Below are 15,178 nucleotides of genomic sequence, written 5' to 3' on the forward strand. Positions count from 1 at the left end.
TACAATTAAAGCTCAGAAAAATGATGCTTTACAGGAACCGAAGGGCAATAATCTTTCCAATCTTCCTTTGCCTCCTTTTTTGTTTAACTTGCAAGCTGTGATCAGACACACTGTGGCAAAGTTGTTTTGGTTGGGGTTTTTTCTATTCTAGACTAAGGAGGTATCCTTGGGGTGTTGTACATTAGTAGCTGTCACAGAAGCTACTCCTAAAATAAAAACCTAATATGAAAAGCATGTAATAAATAAGAAAGCATGTAATAAATAAGAGAAATCATTAAGAGCCAGTAATGCTAACTTATCTGATGCTCCAAATTTCCTTGTGAAGCAGAGAACAGTAGTTCTTAGGGGCTGAGAAGATGCAGGGACTAATGTGTTAGTGTTAATCTGATTGATATTTGCTGGGATGCTTATCCCAGGAAACTCATGCTATTTCAGACCAAGCAAAGCATAAATCCTGGGGGATTTTTTTTTTTTTTAAATGTATCTATTTCTTTATTATTATCATTTTATTTATCCCCCCTGGCACTGGGGGAATTCTGCGCTTTGAAGGAGGTAGCTCAGGGTCTCTCAGTCTTCTATGGGGCAGGAAGGATTGAAAAGGGAAGTGGGGAGGGAGGGAGGACATCTCCAGCACCTCTCACCATGTTGGCCAACTCGCCCACCACACTACCCCGGGAAGATCACATCACATTCTCTTCAAAGTAAGGGGTGGGACAGGGCTTTTAGTTCTTATTCCTCCTGCTGAGTTCAAGACTGGACAAGGCTTCGCTCATGAATTGGGGTTATCAATTCTTATTTAGCTGCTTGTTATCAAATGACTATAATGCATTTACTGGAAATATCCTAGGCTGGGAAATCCTGGTTTCAAGCAGTAATTAGCAGCTTGTTTCACATAATACATATGTATCTGTGTCACCTAAATAGTAACTTGTATGCATTTTTTCCTTCCTCCTTTGTTATACCAATGGAAATGAATGACAGGACTGATTATAAATCATGTGAAGCTTGTGGTTAAAACATGAATGGATTCTGTCTGTCGAGTCCAAGACCAGAGTTGATCACTGGATTGTCTTTCCTTCCGTGGACAAATGTAGGAGACAGAGATAAATAATCCACTGGGCTGTACCTCTGGGAACAACAGTTCCAGGTTATCTAAGGAGGAAGCAACTTGACTGTGCCATCTCCTTTATCCCAGTAATGTGTGGTGCTAAGAAGCTTCTGATGTCTGCTGCAAGAATGGAAAGAGCTGTGGCTAAAAGCACGTGGGTGGGGAAGGGAGGCAGTAACAGATGAAATTTAATTTTTTTTCCTTCCTCCTTCTCTTTTGACTCAAGGTCTTGCTCTGTATAACTTACACCTCCACGTTTGAGCTGAATGGGAGTTCAGTGTTGAAGATTGCTGAGGTAAGTGCCTCCATCCTACCACTGCTTGTGTCACTTAACCTGACCCTGCTACCTAGAGCGTGTCTTCCTTACACACCCTGAAACAACTGGTCCAAATCACAATTGCCTTCTTAAGGACTGATATTGCCTTATGTCTGCTGTGAAGAAACAGTTGCAAGGTGGGCAGGGCTGGTGGGCTTGCATGGGAAGGCACTTTTGGGATCTGACATATGTGTGTGTAGGCAACAGCTCCTTAAAGAACAAAGACAACTACCCGTTTGGCTCACAACTTCACTACACAGCTAATGGATTACTGTGTGCTTATACTGCTATATATTCAAAATGATGTTTGCAGTTTAAACTCTTTCGTGTCTTCCTAGCGTTTGGGGCATTTTTTTTCCCTGCTTCTTGTTAAGCATGTGGCTGGAGGATGCAGATACTCCTTGGTAGCAGTGTGGGTTAAAGAAGTCCTGCTCTGATGGCTTGCCCTCATGATAAACAGTTAAAGATGCAAACACCTGTACATCTGCAGTGTAAACTGGATCATCAAAATCATAGAATGGTTTGGGTTGGAAAGGACGTTAAAGATCATACAGTTCCAACCCCCCTGCCCTGGGCAGGGACACCTCCCACCAGACCAGGTTGCTCCAAGCCCCATCCAGCCTGGCCTTGAACCCCTCCAGGGATGGGGCAGCCACAGCTTCTCTGGGCAACCTGCTCCAGTGCCTCACCACCCTCAGAGTGAAAAAATTCTTCTTGTTATCTAAATCTACCCTCTCCCACTTTGAAGCCACAAAGCAACCCTGCTATTTGGCATTTCTTTCCAAGTCAGTCCCTTAGTTTTCCTAGCCTGCCCTCTGTAGCAAAGTGGAGCCTCTGCAGAATTGGAAAGGTGCTGCCTGTGCTACTGGTAGAACTCTCTGGTAGAACAAGGCTATGGTCTGGCCATTTTGCATGGCCTGATCGTTCTCAAATCACATATGCAGAATAATGGCACCCCAAATCTTTCTGAATACTATCCGCTCGAAATTAAGGATGCATCCAACATAAAAAGTGCTATATTTTATTAAGTATTAATAGTATTGTAACCAGACTAAATCTTGCTGTGTACGCCTTCCCATGCTTGCCTCGACCCCTGCAAGAAAGTTTAGTTGATGCTGTTGCTTGTTTTTATGCGTGTTATTTGTAACTCCTCTCTACCTTTAGCTTTGTTTGACCTTGTTGTGTTTCACTGGCTAACCCTTCTTGTGTTTTGCTCTTAGTTGTGTTTTGCATGTCATAGAGCTGGAAGTCCCCGAATGCATGAAATGATCAAAATGTCCATTGCGCGTCTCCTCGGGGCCCTGAGCTCTCGCGTTTTTATTGCTGGTTCTTCATCAGTGGCTTTTCAAAAGGTACCTTGCCCAGCCCTTTTAGAACACGGGCCTTCTGTAAGATGGGAGCTGAAGTGAACAGTATTGTTGCTCCATAGCTGGCATGGGGAGGGGAGAGAAGAAGGAGATATCAACCATGCTCTTTCCAGAAAGTCAGCCTACCGCCAAGTATTTAATCAATTAATTCAGTTACTCTGGAAAAAGACTTAAAACTCAAGAGAATGATCTCAGCAGCACTGGAATGGTTTGGCCTCTGCAAAAGGCTGTACATGGTTTAAAAGATTAATCCTTTAAAAGGATGTGTAAGTATTAATAGTATTGTAACCAGACTAAATCTTGCTGTGTACGCCTTCCCATGCTTGCCTCGACCCCTGCAAGAAAGTTTAGTTGATGCTGTTGCTTGTTTTTATGCGTGTTATTTGTAACTCCTCTCTACCTTTAGCTTTGTTTGACCTTGTTGTGTTTCACTGGCTAACCCTTACTGTGTTTTGCTCTTAGTTGTGTTTTGCATGTCATAGAGCTGGAAGTCCCCGAATGCATGAAATGATCAAAATGTCCATTGCGCGTCTCCTCGGGGCCCTGAGCTCTCGCGTTTTTATTGCTGGTTCTTCATCAGTGGCTTTTCAAAAGGTACCTTGCCCAGCCCTTTTAGAACACGGGCCTTCTGTAAGATGGGAGCTGAAGTGAACAGTATTGTTGCTCCATAGCTGGCATGGGGAGGGGAGAATCCTTTATAGTATACATTTATAATTTTTTTCACAGCTAGTTGAATCTATATTCAAGTTCCTTCTCACTAGCTATATATCTGAACCATGGCAGAATAAAACCACAAAGACTGAAAGTATGTGAACAGACATTTAATTTATTATTTTTTTTACGGTTATTGTTAATGGTAAAGCTCATTGCAGGACAAAGAACCATAACTGCTTCTTCAGCTCATAGTCTGAGAAGATTGTGTTGTACATTCTGTCACAAATTCACTCTGCTCCATCAGGACTGTTACCCACTTGGTAGTTACAGTAGTTACTATGGTTATAGCAGCTCTTACGGAGACCCAACACCTCCCGCCAAAAATCTGATCAAGGATAGAAATTATGTATTATCATAGAATCATAGAATGGTTTGGGTTGGAAGGGACCTCAAAGGTCATCCAGTTCCAACCCCCCTGCCCTGGGCAGGGACACCTCCCACTAGAGCAGGTTGCTCAAGGCCCCATCCAGCCTGGCCTTGAACCCCTCCAGGGATGGGGCAGAATTTATTAATTTTTTTATGGTTATTGTTAATGATAAAGCTCATTGCAGGACAAAGGACCAAATCTGCTTCTTCAGCTCACAGTCTGAGAAGATTATATTGTACAATTCTGTCACAGATTCACTCTGCTCCATCAGGACTGTTACCCACTTGGTAGTTACAGTAGTTACTACGGTTATAGCAGCTCTTACAGAGACCCAACACCTCCCACCGAAAATCTGATCAAGGATAGAAATTATGTATTATCATGGAATCATAGAATCATAGAATGGTTTGGGTTGGAAGGGACCTCAAAGACTTTGGCAGCTCTTTGTATAACATCGTCTGGGGGCAAAAGTCAAGCACAACCCTGGTCACAGCACAGTGTCCAAAAGCCACGAGCAGCTGGGCACGGAGCTGGGAACTGGATGATGCATCCGTGTTCCTTCATTGCTGCCTTGGATCCCATGGGATCTCTGAGCCGAGGAGCCCTCGGGTTGATTGCCAGTTATTAAACAGCAATCATTTGTGGTGTTTATGGTAAAACACTGTTGTGATTTTTTTGTATTAGGAAAGGCTTTCAGCTGTGCTGCAGTATATGATAATTAATTGGAGAAAAGATGGCAAATACCTATGCAATAGAAGCAACAACCTTGAAGAACTGGAGGGTATTTACATTGCACTTGCAGAGTGATAGGTACAAAGGTGTGTGTAAAAATGAACAATCAAAGCCCTGGAACAGGCTGCCCAGGGAGGTTGTGGAGTCCCCTTCTTTGGAGATTTTCAAGCCCCGCCTGGATGCCGTCCTGAGTAACATGCTCTGACAAGCTCTAGGCAATCCTGCTTCAGCAGGGGAGTTGGACTAGATGATCTCTATGGTCCCTTCCAACTCGTGAAATTCAGTGAAAGCAGCATTTCGGGAATTATCTACAGAGCAAGCCAAGTGCCAAAATCCCTTGGCAGCGTTTCGAGAATTATCCACAGAGCAAGCCAAGTGCCAAAATCCCTTGGGTTTGACAGGAGGGAAAGACTTTCCCAATTTTGCCTTACCATTCCTCAGCTGTGAGACTTCTGGATGCTACTCACTGGGTTTCCACGTTGCTGAAAACTTCTCGTGTGCTCATAAAGCACGGTTAGAGCGGTAAGGAAGGCTGACTCTCTATGTGAGAGACCTTGGTATCCTCCTAAAATGTGCGAGGGGTAAGTTCCAGTTGATCTCCATGTACTGCATTCTTGTTTCCCCATCAGGTTTGCATTGAGACATATGTATCTAGCTGTCACCAGCGGAGCATTAACACCGCTGTGCGGGCAACCCTCAGCCAAATGTTGAGTGACTTGACTTTACAGTTACGGCAAAAGCAAGAAAATATGGTGAGCCTTCTGGCATCAACAAACGGTTCCATGTCCATGGCTGCATACCCTTTTTTTTGTTTCTCTGAATGCAGTGTGTTGTACTGGCTTGTTGTGCCTTGTGGCTTTTATTTGACACTTCCACAGCTAATCATGTTTAAAAGCGCTTTTTTTGGGCTCTGACTCTGCTTTTCAGAGCAGTCTGTCGGAAACACAGCTCTCACGTTGTCAGCTCTACTTGGCTGATTTATTTATTTTTTCTCCTTCCATTAAACAAAAGAGGTTTTGTTCTGATGTCAGGCTGCCTTGGCCTTTTCCATTCTTTTTTTTTTTTTTTGGTTTGCTTGTTTTCCTAAGGTTCATTGAAATCCTTTTGCCAAACGTTTTTGCATGACAAATATTTACATAAACAAAACAAATCCTCAACGAAGGAAAGGGTAATTGAGGTGGTTTTTTCTACTTTTTTTGTAGAAGATAATTTAAACTCATTAAATTCTTTGCCTGGTTGGTAGCACAAAAAATTAGTTCTATTTATTGCATTATTAAAAACCACAAGAGCTGTTTGGATGAAATCCCAGCACATTGTCAGCAAAACTCTGAATGTTCTGGGTACGTGTGAAATTACACTGGCTTCTTACATTTGTTTGTGCTTCTTTGTATATCATCATCGTATCAAAAAAATACGTTTTGTAAAAGTCAGTTTCTAGTTATTAGGAAATTTTCAGGACTGTAGTTGGATGGATTATTTTCCTTACATCTGTTTTGGGTTAAGGTGACCATTTTTATTTTGGATTATTAGTCTAATTTGGATTATTGGAACAGAATTAATTGGTTTACTTAAATTTATCTTCCATCTGTGCTAAGTAGGTTCATTTTACTCACCAAAACATTTACCAAAAAACAATAGCCAAGCCCAAATCAAACCCAGTAGCTTTGAAATTTCAATTTGGGTCTGAAAGTTGAATGTTGTTATTTCTGCTCTTAGCTGGGGAGTAGGTGAAAACTCTCTAATACTCAATTGATTTTGGTTGCTAAGTACTTTGTGAAATCTAGACTATGCTTTCCTCTCGGTTACTTTCACTGCACCTTACGTGCCTATCTATTACTGGGGTTTTTTAGGTGTAAGAAATCCCTTAAGAACTTACTCATCCCAGTTCAGCTCAATGAGATCTGAGTTCCTTCAATCTAAATGGCTGTTGAAAACAGATCTTAAGGAATTTTTAAAACTTTTAGCAAAAGCTTCACTTAAAAAAAAAAAAAAGTAACAAACAAAAAACCCAAAACAGATAGAGGACGTGGATTTCTTAAGAAAGCTCTGCTGTTAAAGTATTGTTCCTACAGTATTTTTCTACCCCTTGCACCGATTACACCACCTTTGTCTTTCCTCAACAGACAATTGAAAACCATGACGTCTCGCAGAAATTCAAGAGCCAAGGTATTTGTAACGTTTTTTTAGTGACTCCTCCTAATCCAGCTTATTTATTCTTCACTTTCCTTTCATCAGCACAGTACTGTTTGATGTCACAGCAATTGCATCTTCAGGATTTCTTACCTTCTCCATAGCTTGATGCTCTCTGTTACCTGTGGTAAGAACCGAGACAACCCTTTTAGCTCCTGATACTTTCAGTCGTGTCTTCACGTGGACCATGGTAACAGCATTGCACTCAACAGTAATAAATAATTGTTTCAAGGTGCTAACATATGTAATTAAGATGTTTCAGTGCTCTGGAGTGCTCTAGTAAGTGCCTTTACTTCCTAAATCGAAACAGATTCGTGGAGTAGGACGTGGAATCTGGAAATTATTGTGTCATGGTATTTCAGGCCAGAGACGTGGTTTATATAATGGCAGCTTTCAAAAGCACGTCCCCAGTGAAGGTCTGTTCATACTTGCCAAATGATTGTTTTACAAGAGAAATTTTTCTACTCCCATTCTGGCTTAACTCCCAAAATCTTCCCCGATAGGTAAAAATAGTCCCTGCTTTTGACCTTCTCACTGGATTTCTGCAGGAGAACTTGTGTGAATGGAGGCTAAAATCTTTGAAGTACATGTGCATCCTCTTTTAAGATCAGTACCTGATCAGACATGAGAAGCTGTGTAGCAGAGACAAACTGCAGGAAGAGAAACAGAAATTTTAGCTGTCATGTAGAATTACTGGAGCCGGTCTTTTTTCATTATTTATTTATATACTTATATTATTCTCTGAATTGGATTTCAGCTAACCTTCTGTAAATGAATGTAAGCAATCAATGCTCTCTCTGGATTTAATACTACTGCTTTTTCATTGTGTGGAGATCACTTCCTGATCTAGGACTTTTCCTACTGCATCTTCTCTATGAATTTTGGCAGCCCTGCTTATTGTTTAGAAGCTCTGAAAGTCTACGCAGTGAATTGAGGTTGTAATCCAGCTGCACATAAGTAATGCCTCTGATCTTTGTCCTTTTTGGAGGTACTTCAGCTGAGTCTCTTTGTGATGATGTTGTATCTGTCCTCACTGTGCTCTGTGAGAAGCTCCAGGCTGTCATAAAGTGAGTTATTTCAGTTTATAATTTGAATTTATTACCTGGAGATTGAGAGTGTCGCTGATACGTGTGATTGTGCTGATGTAGTTCTGAGATTATGGAGCAAAACTGTGCTTAAATGAAGTGTTTATTAGAGGAATTATTGTTCGTGATGCATTCATTTAATCATCAATTGGGATGAGAAGCTAATTTGCCTTCTCTGCACTGTTTGGCGTTAAAGAATTTCCAGTAAATCTAATCTATAAGTAACTCCCATACAGCAGCTAAATACTTGTCAAAGGAAATTTTTTTTTCTCTTTTGGCTTGAAAGCAACCACTGTAGAGAAAACAACAGTTACAGGAGACATGGAAAAACCTAACAGAAACATTTGATACCCTGTACCATTTTGGGAAAGACTATGGTTTAGGAACTACCAGAGCTGACGACAGCAAAGACATCTTTATGTGCAGTTCTTTTATAGGCTTTCCTCTCTAATTACAGCAGGATTTGAACGGGAAGATATCCTTATTTAGCATTATTTAATCAGTGTCAGCATTTGGGAAAATAAAGGCATGTTTCTGAATCTTCTAAAAGAACATTTATTTATTTGTTTATTTTAGTTGTGTGCATAGTTACAGGACAATGAGATCTTCAAATGTGTGTATCTAACAATAGCAAGTGGCAAAACTAGCTGAACGATTAACTCTTTGTATCAAATGTTGCCCACACTTGAGGCTATCATTGTCCACCAAATGATAATCACTTTGAATTACTGGTTATGAAATACCAAAGCGAAACTACCCAACAAGATCTTTCAAAATCGCTGAAAGTGTTTTAAAACATTATCTGCAATCCCAGCTCCCCATAAAACTGTCTTGAATTAGAACAGACTGAGGCATGCTGTAGATAGAGTGCAATAAGAGATTCAGAGGACTTAAAACACTCACTGAGCCATGATCCACACTCACTGAGGGGATCTCTAATTATGAGCAAAGCGTAGTAAAGGATTAGGATTGAATCTGAGGAAAATAAATACCATTAGGATGGCTTGTTAAAGACCTAACTCCATGAATGAAAAGCCTTTATTGGTTTCAAGGCCTATTTTGGTGTCTCCTTCAAAACACTTTTTGGGTAGCAATTTCATTTTCTAACCTCCGGGTGAGAGAAGTGAGGTGTTGGTGTGCTGTGCTGCATGTTTTAATTTCTTAGCCTGAAGATTAATTCCTCCTTCTGGATTTCCAGCTGATTAGAATTTGGTTTTGAGGGAGGCACAGCTGTGAGTGATGAGGAAGAGTTCAGGGAAGTTCAGGGCTGCTGGTGACTTTGGGGACTCTGGAATTTGTGGCAGGAGTGATACAAAAACAACATCTATGCTGAGGTGGGCAGGGGTGCAGGATTTACCTGCAGGGAAATAATTTGGTACTGAGCAGCATCAGAGAAACCAAGAGTGCAGGGACACGTATCGACTGGAAGATATCGATGATAAGCTTTAAAACACGTTGTAAGAAGAGCTGTTGGGAAAGAAGGCAATTGTATCTGGAATGTGTGCCTCTTTCCAGATAGGTATGGACTGTTGTGAGGGTAAGGCTGTCACCTCTAAAATATAAAAGCAGCCAGCAGTTTTAAACCCTCTATAGCGCAGAGGTAGAAATCTGGCTTTGAGCCTTGGGATTTGCTTTCTTCTGCCTGGCGTGTGGGACAGGAACTGTTCTACTTGGATGAAAATTCATCTACGTGAACAAAAGGGATTCAGGCAGTGACAGGAGAGCAGGCATTTCTCATGCCTTAATTTCAGTTAAGATAAATCCATTCTTTACAGCTTTACCTACGATTGTACATCAGAAAATACATTCCTCTAGCTCTCATCTTGGCTCAGAAAAGAATGGTTAAATCCTAGTCTTTTTAGTAATGAAAACCAAATTCTGAGAGCAGTTGGCATGTGGAGCTCCTTTCCTAAGGCAAACCTCGGCTCTGCTTGTCTCCTGAGTTCCCCAGATAATTCTGAGAGTAGGTACAACATATTGGACATTACAAGTGCATCCATTTCAGGTGACCCCAGGATCTTTCATGTTCTTTCTCATGAAGCTCACGTTGTGTTTGTGGTTCTGACAGAATAACTGGCAAGGCCTTGAAAGGTAGCAATGCCATCATGCAACTTTCTCCCTGTAGACATTGACTTTTGACCATTGTGGCTGTCACCAAGAAAACAGAAAACAACCAACCAGAAGAGAGCAACCTAAATGCCCTTCAGATTGCTTGAAGAAACTATCTAATAGTGAAAAATCTTTTCTTTGTCTCCTTTTCCTCTGTTAAAGGGTTCCTTCCTCCTCAAGTTTTCAGACTGAATTTGAATAATTATTTCTGTTTTATTCTTTCTCTTTTTTTCACATATATTTTTTTTTTAATCACTCTGAAATTTGATTAATTAAATCTATTTTCTTTCTGTTACAAAAAGTAGCAGATCACTGCATGCGTTCAGTACAAAATAAATGGGATGATAAAAGTGATCACATCAGTTAATCCATAGGAAGAAGCAAAAATAAATGGCTGCTGTAACTTGCAGTGTAATTTTCAAGTGAAATAACGTAGTTATGTTAGCAAATTAGTTAATCTTTGTTTTAATGTGATGTGAATGGCATCTTTTCTCTTTGCCAGTGACAATCGGCAACTTCAGCTTCTTTACTTGGAGTGCATCCTCTCCATGTTAAACAGCTCCTCGTCCAGCATGCACCAGCACAAGGGATTCACTGATCTCATATGGTGAGTACATCTGAAGCCTAATGCAAAAATTCAGTTTGTAAATATAAAAGGACCTTCTCCCCTCAGCCTTGCAAACAAACCTGTAGGAAATCTCCAGACGTGAGCAGAGCTTGCTGTTAACCTACTATCAGGTCATTCTGTGCCTCATATAAGATTGGTTAGGACCTCATGCTCAATTAGCACATTAAATCCCTGTAGTGAATTATCACTTTAATGAAGTCTAATGTATTTAGACAGAAAATCTCTTGCGCTTTCCGCAATAGTGTATAAGATTGGTTAGGACCTCATGCTCAACTAGCACATTAAATCCCTGTAGTGAATTACCACTTTAATGAAGTCTAATGTATTTAGCCAGAACAGAAAATCTCTTGCGCTTTCCGCAATAGTTTGGACTTGTCTGTGGCATTAAACACACAAATATTCTGCTTATCACAGGATGGTGCTGGGGAGATTCTTACTGGTCTGATGCAGTAATACAGGAAGATAAGCAAAATTAATGTCAGATGATGTCTGGTGACCAAAAGTGCTCAGGACCTGCCTTGTATAAGGGCTAAGACTAATTGGTCTTCATGGTGTTTCTACTTTCCCAAGAAATCCTCTTTTTAATACACTTCACCGGAAAGACTTGACGCCTTTATTGTTCATATCTACCTCTAAATTGTTTGAGACGATTACCTTGGAGGACCTCAAATCATCCTTTTCCCTTTTTTGGTTTGCAATAGTGGTTTTATATAGCATAGGGATAATTGTGTAATAATAATAAAGCAAGAATGTAACTAATAATGCAGTTCTTTGCAGTCCGTGCTCACCCTGTGTGACCTTGGCAGTTGATTGTGTTAAGGAAAGATGTATGTGACTGTTAATAGCAAATGTGTTTCTTGTGCCCTGTAATTTTTCAAATGGAAGTGTTTGATTTGGGTGCAGTTCTAAGGGTGCAACATGTAGAGGAACCTCTAATAACTTCCCTTGTGTCGTGGTCCTCAAACCAGGACACCTTGCTGTTCTAGGAAAATCAGTGGCTGCTGGACTGGGAGGTCTTCGGGTTGATAACACATGGCAGCGTTGCACAAGGACTCTGTGCTGAGGCCTCTGGGAGCTCCAGTGTAACACCAGAATTCTCTCTTTCATGGCAAACCCATTTCAGAAGTTTCTGCCCTTGAATTTCACCCAACCCTTTATTTATGTTTATGTGACTGACTGTGGGGCCATCCTATAAGCGAGGTTACTGAAATTATCTTGGTTAAAAGAAAATACTTGCTGTTTTCTTTTAAATTTACATCATTTTGATGATCCAGTTCACACTGCAAATCTACAAGTGTTTGTATTTTTACCTGCTGGTGTGGAATCACTTAACTTGAGTGTTCATGCAGAAACTAAGTTGAAGGAACGTCGGTGTTTTTAGTGGCGTATGAGGAGTTACAGTGCACGCTTTGAGTTACTGTAGAGGGTTTTAATTATGTTCTCAAAAGCCAGCAAAACAGAGGCTCACAACTAAGGGTGCTTACTAAAGTACATGCATGTTTTAAAGAGTATCCAAATCATAGAATCATAGAACGGTTTGGGTTGGAAGGGACCTCAAAGATCCTCAAGTTCCAACCCCCTGCCCTGGGCAGGGACACCTCCCACCAGACCAGGTTGCTCAAGGCCACATCCAGCCTGGCCTTGAACACTTCCAGGGATGGGGCATCCACAACTTCCCTGGGCAACCTCTTCCAGTGTCTCACCACCCTCATAGTAAAAAATTTCTTCCTGAGATCTAATCTGAATCTTTCTTCTTCCAATTTAAAACCATTTCTCCTCGTCCTATCACTACACTTCCTGACAAAGAGTCCCTCCCCAGCTCTTCTATAGGCACCCTTCAGGTATTGAAAGGCCGCTATAAGGTCTCCCAGAGCCTTCTCTTCTCCAGGCTGAACAATCCCAGCTCCCTCAGCCTGTCTTCATAGGAGAGGTGCTCCATCCCTCTGATCATCTTCGTGGCCCTCCGCTGGACCTGTTCCAGCCGGTCCATGTCCTTTCTGTGTTGAGGACTCCAAAGCTGGACACAGTATTCCAGGTGGGGTCTCACGAGTGCAGAGTAGAGGGGCAAGTGTGCAGTGCATTGATGGAACATCAGGCCTTCTGGTTAACATAGGTTGGGTTTTGTTTGGCCAGGTTTTTTTAAAGCTCCCAAGTTTGACTGAAGAAGAAATACTTGTCAGTAGGAATCTAGAATTTCTACCTTGCGATAGGCTGCGGCCATTGCGAGAGAGAGGCGTGCTGTCCTGTCAGGGCAGCGCTGTGCAGCAACATGAACTTGCAAAATCAGTATCTTGTTTATAAAGCACCCAAAAGTATTTCCATATGTCCTAGCATGCTGGTGCTTGGGAGATGAAAAAAGCCTGGCGTAATTTGTTATTCCATCTAACCACTGCTGTTGACTGATCATTAAAACAAGAGTGTGTATCTCATTTAACCGTGGGCTATTTTCAAGCTGTTCCTGTGAGATTATATTTTTCCAGTTACCATCTGCTGCTTTTTCTCTTTTTCTCAGGAAGCAACTGTGTCCAGCCCTAGTGGTAATCCTGGGAAATCCAATCCATGACAAAACTATCACCTCAGCCCACAGCAGCATCTGCCTTGAGGCTGATTCACCTTCTTCAGGGATCTCTGATCATGGCCGGGGTTCAGGTTGTTCCTCCACAGCACCTGCCCTGAGTGGGCCCGTCGCACGGACCATATATTACATTGCAGCAGAACTGGTTCGACTGGTGGGGTCGGTGGAATCCATGAAGCCTGTGCTGCAGTCTCTCTATCACCGGATATTGCTTTACCCACCACCTCAGCACCGAGTAGAAGCCATCAAAATTATGAAGGAGGTAGGATAATCACATGTGCAAAGCAAAAAGTTTATTTAACATTAATTGTTACCAATTGGGCATACCAGTCCATTCCATACCTCAGCAGTAGGGATGCTGAAATTGCCCTTTCTGAGCACATCTGTTACATCAAAGCCACTCTGACAAATATTTTTAGTTTTATAAAGTTGTAATAGCTCTATTTATCTCTATAATGCAAGCTGCTGTGGCAACTCCATCAGTGTTCATGCTGTGGTGCTGCACAGAGCAGATCTTACCACCGAGTCATGACTGCTCTTTTGGGTGAGACACACTATAGGGATCCAGTTCTCAACTTTTTTGGCGTCTTTCCCCACTCTCTGCTCTTGCTAGAAGGAGACGTTCATCCTCACAGTGTAGTATTCCAGGCATTAAAGTGAATATATGCTTTGATTACGTGCCAGGTTTTTGAAATACAGTTTTCTTGAGCTTTATGAGAATAGCCACAAGAAAGCTGCCAACATCTTAAGTGGCCGTGTCAAGACCAGTCCATGCTGGCCTCCTGCCCAGTGCTTCTGACAGCGCTAGAACTGGAGCACTGTGAGACTTCTTTGAGCAGCAGTTGAAATTGTGGGCTCTTCTGTTTCACATGTGTGGCTTTCTTCTGGTGGTGTGCAGCATGAGGCGACTTGCATCATTTGTCGGAAGAGTGGTCTCTCTTACAGGGATTTTTTTCTCACTTGTGGATACTTGGGATGTTCTGTGTCTGAAGATCTCTCCTGACACCACACAGCCACCCACTGGGCTGTTGTCTGAACTGGCAGTCACCCTGGCACTTATTTTCCTCTAATTTTAAACAATAGCAATTGAAGTTTTAGGAAAAACTCAATTTCATGTTGTTTCCTGTTGCCTCTGGTTATCAATATGGGCTTGTTTGTAAAGGTTTCTCCTTGTATTTCATGGGGGGCATTGACAGGACGCCACTCAACAGGTTGAATCAGAAGGAATCACTTTGCCTGTCTTTTTGTGACTCTATCATTTTGTAACTGGGTGACTGAGGAGAAAGGCCCCCTTTAGGATATAACATAATGCAAGATACGTGCTCTATATTTAGGCATAAAGATTGGCCTGTGTGTAGTATCTGTTGGAACATAGTCAAAAATTTAAAGCGCTGGAGGACATTCTGCACGTGATTCTTGTTCAATATTGTGCTCTTCTCTTCCTGCTTTTCTGCCTTTAAAAAGAAGAAAAGTAACTTTAATATAGGTGTTCTATAAAATAGAACATCAGTGTACTGTTTTGCTTTGCTGTGAGAAACTACAGTCCTGCTACCCTGGGTTCCAGGGCTTGCTAGAACTGTGACTCATTTGTTGTATTTAAATAATGCTTAGATAATCCTCTAGTAACTTCTGTTCCCTTTCCTTTCAGATACTTGGCAGTCCTCGGCGGCTTTGTGATTTGGCAGGGCCCTGCTCTTCCGAGTCAGAATCCAGGAAGAGGTCTATTTCTAAAAGGAAGTCCCATCTGGATCTTCTCAAGCTGTATGCTTTGTGTTTGCTCCTTTAGCCTCTTCTTTCTTAAACCTGTGCACACTGGACACTTAAACAGTTGCTTCTTCAGAAGCGTACCCAAATATGAGCCAGATTGTGCCTCCCTGGTTAAATAAGCTCTGAAAATGGAAGAGGGCTAAAAGCTCTTACTGGTTTGTCATCAGTCTGGGCCTGTTTCTAGAACTGTGGGTAACTACGTTGTAGAGTTTGTCAAAAT

The 15,178-nt window shown here is 41.6% G+C and overlaps 1 protein-coding gene across 1 annotated transcript in view; it reads left to right on the forward strand.

The window, feature by feature from the left end:
* The window catches only part of ARFGEF3 (ARFGEF family member 3), a 111,634-nt gene that overhangs the window by 37,083 nt on the left and 59,373 nt on the right, over nucleotides 1-15,178 (forward strand). The window contains 8 exon segments of the mRNA XM_014959819.1: nucleotides 1,335-1,403; nucleotides 2,645-2,776; nucleotides 5,234-5,356; nucleotides 6,728-6,770; nucleotides 7,783-7,861; nucleotides 10,491-10,595; nucleotides 13,129-13,453; nucleotides 14,840-14,963. Of these exon segments, the coding sequence (XP_014815305.1) occupies nucleotides 1,335-1,403; nucleotides 2,645-2,776; nucleotides 5,234-5,356; nucleotides 6,728-6,770; nucleotides 7,783-7,861; nucleotides 10,491-10,595; nucleotides 13,129-13,453; nucleotides 14,840-14,963 (1,000 nt within the window).

Source organism: Calidris pugnax, unplaced genomic scaffold (genome assembly GCF_001431845.1).
Source record: "Calidris pugnax isolate Ruff unplaced genomic scaffold, ASM143184v1 scaffold396, whole genome shotgun sequence".
NCBI lineage: Eukaryota > Metazoa > Chordata > Aves > Charadriiformes > Scolopacidae > Calidris > Calidris pugnax.